At 37.6% G+C, this 8,373-nt stretch overlaps 1 protein-coding gene across 2 annotated transcripts in view; it reads left to right on the forward strand.

The window, feature by feature from the left end:
- The window catches only part of LOC135094070 (uncharacterized), a 114,888-nt gene that overhangs the window by 7,641 nt on the left and 98,874 nt on the right, over positions 1-8,373 (forward strand). For both annotated transcript variants that reach the window (XM_063993834.1, XM_063993833.1), the window contains exon 2: positions 6,660-6,771. In XM_063993834.1, coding sequence (XP_063849904.1) covers positions 6,695-6,771 — 77 coding nt within the window. In that variant the 5' untranslated portion in view covers positions 6,660-6,694. The remainder of the gene's footprint in view (positions 1-6,659; positions 6,772-8,373) is intronic.

Raw genomic sequence — 8,373 nt, forward strand, 5'->3', positions numbered from 1 at the left:
TCAGTCATTCATCCCTTTCTCTGGTAAACTGGAACTTCCTGCCTGCTTCTGTATTTCCACCCTCCTATGACTTGAATTCCTTCAAGAGGGAGGTTTCAAGACACTTATCCACCAATTTTTTGACCACTGCTTTGACTCTTTTATGGGACTGGCATTTCAGTGGGCATTTTTTTAATTAGATTTTTGTTGCCCTTGGCCAGTGTCCTTCCTACATAAAAAAAATAAAAAAAATATAAAAGTCAAGAGACCTGTATGTGTGTGTGTACTCGTGGTTATCTGTGTAACACACGCCAATACAAGCACAGCGAAATAAAAAAAAAATGCAATAAACACAATAGCCAAACATAAAATCACAAAAAAATAGATAATGGCGCCACAACTCGGAGCAACCAATAAACACACAGCGGGGAGGTGCGGTGACTAATAAGAATGCTGGAACAAGGTAAAGAAAGTAACTGACCAGTGAGAGAAGTTGGCACAAGCCGGTTAGACACCAGGCAGCCAATGACAATGGCGGAGACAAGAATGCGAGATAGGAAAATGCTAAAATATAGACCACACAAAAGATAATGACTCACTCCAAAAAAATATATGCACTAGATACTTGGATAAGAGATGCAGAAGCTGGAGATAGGGGTGGCTGGCCGGGGAAGACGGCAGGCGATGAGCAAGGCAAGCAAGACAGTGGGCAGGAAGGCAGCAGGAGACGAAGCTTGACCAGAGGCCAGAAGTTGTGTAGAACGAGCTGCGAAGTCCAAAAGGCGGTCAACATGCACAGGAACAGCACCACAGCAGCAAGCAGGCAGTGTGATAGCAGGAGGCCCGAAGTGGAAGCTTGGCGGCGGTGCAGGACGACCAGGGTCAGGGACGGCAGCAACTTCAGAAGTGTCACAGTAAAAACCGCAAGGCAAAAGGTACAAGGTGGCTCAGGAGAAAAAGTGTCAAGGCTGGAACGGTGAGGTAGCTGGCAGCACGAGGGTGCGTGGAGCACCTGAAAAAAGCACAACAGGAGGCGGCCACAGGGACCACATACAGTCACTGGAGGCACTGGCAGTCACAGCTGCCACCAATTAATGTGCTAGGGGGCACAGCATTATGACTGTTCAGGTTCTAAGAAAACAGTAAACACTGCATAGAGCGGCTCCAGTACATTAATAATCCAAGTTACAGCGAACGTGACTGACTGGCCAAGGGGCAGACTGACTGACTAGGAACAAGGCGCACGGAAGGACGCCACAAATGATCCCGCCGAAACAAAAGGGGGACGAAAAGGTCTCCAATGAATAAACCACATAAATAATGAATAATAATAATAATGATAATCATAATAATAATACAAAGAAAATGAACTTATTGTATATACATACATACTAAGTCAATCAGACTCTCACTCAGCTTCTATCCTCCTCTCCGTAATTTCACCTCAAGTTCTGTTTCTGACGGTTCAAATGTTGTTAGATTCACATTAGGCACCTTTGTAGACTGTGATCACCACAAAAATTTGCCGCCACAAAAAAAAATGGTCCCCCCACACACACACACACACACACACACACGAAAAAAAAAAAAAAAATGCGCACGAGCCACTAGGCGGCGCTCATAAATGTTATTAATATCATTATTTATCTCGTGAAAGTAGCAGCTGCCTGTACTCTCTTTGTGAAGATGAAACACAAAAAAACGCAGAAAGTATTTAGTGCACTCCGTAGTTAGTAACAGAATATTGCGTTGAGCATTACACATATTATTTTTCTTTAATATATTCTTGTCACTATTCCGAATAAAGGTTTCTATCGCTGGCCACAGTAGACGGCCACAGTGGTGCAATCGGAAAAATGGCTCCGCCCGCCACAGCTCAACTTTTTTGTGGCTGTCAAAAAAAAAAAAAAAAAATCGTGTATATATATATATATATATATATATATATATATATATATATATATATATATATATATATATATATATATATATATATATATATATATATATATATATATATATATATATATATATATATATATATATATATATATATATATATATATATATATATATATATATATATATATATATATATATATATATATATATATATATATATATATATATGTGTGTGTGTGTGTGTGTGTGTGTGTGTATGTATGTGGGTGGGTTGGCCACTGACCACAAAAGTGGCTCTTGTGAATCCAGCCTCTATTAAGAGTGGTGTTTCTCAGGGTTCTGTCCTGTCTGCCACTTTCTTCTTTTTTATCAATGACCTTTTACGCCAAACCTCTTGTCCTATCCACTCCTACGCTGATTGATACCATCCTTGTAATAGTGGGATGATGTAAAAGAGGGAAGAACAAGTCCTGAATCATTCAAGGTAAAGTTTTCAGCAAAAATTTGAATGACGAGTTCAACTTAAAGAGATAGATGAGATGGCAGTGGTGCCATCAGATTAAAATAAAGGAGCGAGAGATGAAACGTAAAAGATGTTGTAGATATTTTTAACTAGGCCCCTGAAGTCACGAGGAGGTTAATTAAGTCTAAAAAGATTTTAAAATTTTTTATTGATGAAGGAGCTTTTGACTAGCTAGAAAACAAATTTGGTATGATATTGGGCAAAACTGTAAGGTTCTTGAGTTTCATTTAATGGAAGCCTCATGTACCGTTTTTGGTCCGCCTCTCTATATCATGTATATAACGGGAACACTCGAACAGAACGGGTTAAATCAAGGTTCGGGAAGATTAGTGCAAGAGAAAAACGCATCCATGCCAGATAACTATCACAGATTTCATGTGCTCGCCACAGTGACGGGTACCTAACATGAGAACAGTAGTCATTCCATGGAACATGATAATAATACCTCCTCAGGTCCCACCAATTAGCAGAGGCAAAACGCCAGAGGCAACTTCGGTTTCTGGGATCCTGAGAAGGGATTGGAGTAATAGAGCAAGATACATATATGAGGTCGTGATCAGTGGAGGCCAGCAGGGAACACGGTGAGAGTCTTGTGCAGTGAGGTCGCGGAAGGAGGGCAGGCATGCAGTTAACAAGCTCAGAAAAGCAGTTAGCGTGAAAACAGCGGTTGAAGATAGCAAGAGATGCAACATTGTGGCGATGAGAAAGAGGCTGAAGACGCAGTTAGAGGAGAGGAGTTGATAAGACGAAAAGCATTTGGTTTCACAGTGTGTAATATAGCGGTATAAGTGGAACCCCGCCATGCATATGAAGCATCTTCCATATATGGACAGATAAGTCCCCTGTACAGAATTAGCAGCTAGAAAAAAAAAAGTGTCAGAGACGATACAAAATACCTAACTTCGTAGAAACTGTTTTTAGCTAGAGACGAAATGTGAAGTTTCCAGTTTAGATAATAAGTAAAGGACAGATCGAGGATGTGTAGAAGAGGGGGAAAGTTAAGTGCCATTGAAGAAGAGGGGATAGTTGTCAGGAACGTTGTGTCGAGTTGATAGATGGAAGAATTGAGTTTTTGAGGAATTGAACAATACCAAGTTTGCTCTGTCCCAGTTAGAAATTTCAGAGAGATCCGAAGTCAGGCATTCTGTGGTTTCGCTGCATGAACTGTTTACTTCCTGAGAGGTTGGACGTCTCTGAAAAGACGTGGAAAAGTGCAGGGTGGTATCATCAGCGTAATAGTAGATAGGACAAGAAGTTTGGTTTAGAAGATCACTGATAAATAACAGGAAGAGAGTGGGTCACAGGAGAGAATCCTGAGTAACACCACTATTAATAAATTTAGGAGAACTTTGAGCGTCTACCACAGCAGCAATAGAACGGTCAGAAAAGAAACTTGAGATGAAGTTATAGAGAAACGGATAGAAGGTGTAGAAGGATAGTCTGGGAATCAAAGCTTTGTTCCATGCTCCATGAAAAGAATTTCATATGTCTAAGGCAACAGGAAAAGTTTCATCAAAATCCCTAAAAGAGGGTGACAAAAACTCAATAAGGAAAGCCAGATGATCACCACTGAAGCGGCCTCGATGCTCAGATGGAAGGTTACGAAGTGATAAATGTTCGAGAAACTTCCTGTTAAGGACAGATTCAAAAACTTTAGAGAAGTAGGAAATTAAAGTAATAGGACAGTAGTTTGAGGGATTAAAGCGGTCATCCTTTTCAGGAACAGACTGAATGTAGGCAAACTTCTAGCAAGATGGAAAGGTAGATGTTATTCGGCAAAGTTGGAAGATTTTGACTAGGCAAGGTGCAAACACGGAGGCACAATTTCGGAGAACAGTAGGAGGGACCCCATCAGGTTCATAAGCCTTTCAAGGGTTAAGGCCAGCGTTGGCATGGAAAGCATCACAGCGAGGAATCTTAATGGGTAGCATAAATAAGTCGGAGGGTGAAGGAGAGGGAGGAACAAGATAGAGTTTTTATAAAAGGCTTGAGCAAAGAGTTCAGCTTTAGAAATAGATGAGATGGCAGTATTGCCATCAGGGTGAAATAAAGGAGGGAAGGATGAAGTACTAGTTATTGGACATGTTTTTTGGTTAGGTATACGAAGTAACGAGGAGCGCTAGATCTTGAAAGATTTTGACAATTTCTGTTAATGGAGTTTTTGGCCAGTTGAAGAATATAATAGGCATGATTCTGAAAAGAAATATAAAGTGCAAGAGATTCAGGTGGTGGAAGGCTCAAATACCTTTTGTGAGCCATCTCTCTATCATGTATAGCACGAAAACAGGCTGTTTTAAACCAAAGGTTGGAAAGTTTAGGTCGAGAGAAGGAGTGAGGAATGTATGTATGCTTCCATGCCAGACACTGTCACCTCTGTTATGCGCTCAGCACACAGAAGCGGATCCCGTCGATAGCATAAGAGCAGTCCGACCTGGGGACATTTGTGGTCGTCTCTCCAGATGAGAATTCCGAGGCTGGTGTAGTAGTCGCCATTATAATTTTGAACTTTGAATAAAGGGTTTGTGTGTAATTAGGTGCTTGTAGTTGTAAACAAAAAAGAAAGGCGCCTCATCAACGCGATCATAATGGCGCCAAAGAGGGAGCGCTTGTTCCATGAAACCAACGGGCACCGAACCCTCTAGTAACAGGCGAGCCCCATCACCGTTAAAAGGCAGCTCCCGCCGGCGGGAAGTCGCAATACTCCTATTATTATTATTATTAGTTATTATTATTATTATTATTATTATTATTATTATTATTATTACTATTTATGTATTATTATTTATTATTATTTATTGTTATTATTATAATTATTTTCATTATTATTATTATTATTATTATTATTATATGTATTTATTATTATTATTATTATTATTATTATTATTATTATTATTATTATTATTATTTATTTATTTATTTATTTTTTATGCAGGGTGTGAGTGTATTAAATCATGTGAAGTTGTGAATAGAGTCGTCTTTGGAGGGAAATCCGTGACTGCCCCCATGAGTTATGAGACAAAAAGGGGAAGCGTTGCGGGTGAGGGTGATCACAGCTGGGTTATTAGTAAGTTATGAGTTCAGATATAGGTTACAGTTACCAAAAGATAGAACAATGTAAACACGTTTCTAACCTTAAAAATTGTCTTCACCAATTCCGAAAAAAAAAAGAAAGTGGAATGAGCCGGCTAAATACATAAATGTATACACTAACAGCAGCAGTCAGTATAAGAACGATATATGATAACAAAAGGGCATACGTATAAATACCTAAAGTAAAATATAGTTGGTGTATTAGTAATTCGACAGTAGTTGATATATATACCTGCATCAATAATTGCGTACAGTTATTTGTACCGGTGACATAATAAATTGATAATAATGAAGAAACGTTCTTGAAAAAAAAAAAAAAAAAAAAACGCTCTTTGAATACGAAAAAAAAATATAAAAATGAGAGAAACGATACTATTGACTAGTAAATGTGCAGCCTAAGGGTTTATAGGTGTCCCTCATAGGCTAGCTACATCCAAGAAATTTGTAAATACCGTCTAAAAACAAGCTACAGAACTATATGACGACATAATATAATAGAGTAAAATCGGAATAGAGTGAAAAGGGTGTTCAGATTTCAGCATATATGTTCTTACCAGTCTTTTTTTGTTCTTACCAGTCTTTTCTACATCAACAGCAAGACGCGACAAGCAGAGCTGGCGGTTTTTTTGGTCGGTTTTGGGGGCATTAGCTTCACGTTCAAATTCCACACACACACACAAAAAAAAAATAAATAGAATAAATAGAATAAATAGAATAAAATAAAAAAAGTAAAATAAATAAATAAATAAATTAATTAAATAAATTAAAAATAAAATAAAATGAAATAATATAAAATAAATTAAAATAAATCAATAACATAATAAAATAATAAATAAATAAATAAATATAAATAAATGAATAAATAAATAAATAAATAAATAAATAAAATAGATAAATAAATCAATAAATAAGATTGTGGTTCAGTCATAGTTTTGGTTCTGTTGGTGCTCAGTCGCAGATATAATATTAATGAGCTTGTGGCGGGTAACTCAGACACGTTCGGTCATTTTAATTAGTGATTATTTACTTAGTGGTCATCCGATTAATCGTCTTTACTCGGATCCTTAATCAAGAGCCAGTACAGCCTTACTAATCGCTGTATATTGTCTAGCTAATGTGATGGATAATGTACATTTTGTGATGACTTGGTACATCTTTCTTACAGGTAATCGCTATCTCTTGTCCATCATCTAACCAGTCATGGCTTCACGATATTTTACGATCCACATCGCACTCCTTACTGCTTTAACTCTCGCAAGTCTTTATTCCATAAGCAGGTAAGTGAACTTGTTTATCTGTCGTACACAAATATTAACGGTTTTGAGCGGTTTTGTGCTGTGAGCGTCACAGCACAAACTGGTAACTCGCCCCAGTCTGTGGGAAAAAAAATAAAATAAATAAATAAAAATCTGGGGAAAATAACTACATGGCAACTTAGGTTAGTCTCATATGTTTTTGAAAACATAGAATAACGGATTCAGTCTTTGACATATTGACATAAGGGAAAGTTATCTTTTGTGACCACTCCTTGCTTCGGCTAACAAAACGGCTCTGTTTGTTTTAAGTAAAGTGTTCTGCTGAGGTGATGCGTGATGCCTGGAAAATATACAGGCCACGATCACATAGTACGAATGTTAGAGTTTCACTGGAATGATACACCGTATAACTATTGTGAGTGAAAAGACAGCGAATGCATTGGTGATAAAATGGAGCGATGATGGACACCAGGATATGCCCCACAAAGACAGTTGTGGGCCGTCCCGGAATATTTGTTCATTTAGTTGTTTTGCTGTAAGCTGAGTATGTACCTCTATCTGTCTCTTGATACCATGCAAAATGTTGTCAAACATTTTGGGGTGGCCCACCACCATGTTTGTGGTGAAGCACATCCTGGTGTCCCTCACTGCTCCATTCTTTAACCAACGCACTCAGTCTTTTCACTCGCAATAATTATGCGGTGTATTTATTTATTTATTTTTTATTTGTTTCGCCATTCTTGTAAAACTCTAACATTCGATTATGTAATCGTGCCCAGTATATTTTTTTCATGCATCACATATCACCTCAGTAGAACACTTTGTTTCAAACAAACACAACTGCTTTGTTAGCTGAAGCAAGGAGTGGTCACAAAAGATCATTTTCCCTTATGTCAATATGTCAAACACTGAATCCGCTATTCTGTGCTTTCAAAACTGTAGGAGGGACTAACCTAAGTTGCCATGTAGTTATTCCCTCCCGGGAGTTTTTTTTTTTTTTTTTTTTCAGACCGAGGAGGAGCGAGTTGCCAGTTTGCATATTGTGACGCTTACGTCGGCGGGAATACTTATCGCGCGTGTCGCTGACTGCACTCGTATACAGAAGGTTTGTAATTTTGTCCGGCTGCTTGTCTATGACTCTATGTGGCTTACGTGAATAAGTAAAGCATGTTCATTTCCGGAACAAGCAACCACTCCTTCCCCTTGTATATATTTTCTTTCACCTCTTCCTTACGTTTCCCTGGCAGAGGATGAGATTAGGGTCTCTTAGCGGGATAAATGGTGACATAACTTTCTTGAAGTAATGATGCATTCAGTATATGGAGTATATTTCTCGCTTATGGACGTTACAGACACATTTCCTCTTTATATATATATATATATATATATATATATATATATATATATATATATATATATATATATATATATATATATATATATATATATATATATATATATACATTTTTTTTTTTCATGCAACACATATCACCTCAGTAGAATACTTTGTTTCAAACAAATACAACTGCTTTGTTAGCTAGCAGAGTTACAGGCAGCTGTGAGAAGGGTGGAATGCGGTGTCATAACAATATATATATATATATATATATATATATATATATA

This window comes from Scylla paramamosain, chromosome 44, assembly GCF_035594125.1.
Source record: "Scylla paramamosain isolate STU-SP2022 chromosome 44, ASM3559412v1, whole genome shotgun sequence".
Taxonomy (NCBI): Eukaryota; Metazoa; Arthropoda; class Malacostraca; order Decapoda; family Portunidae; genus Scylla; species Scylla paramamosain.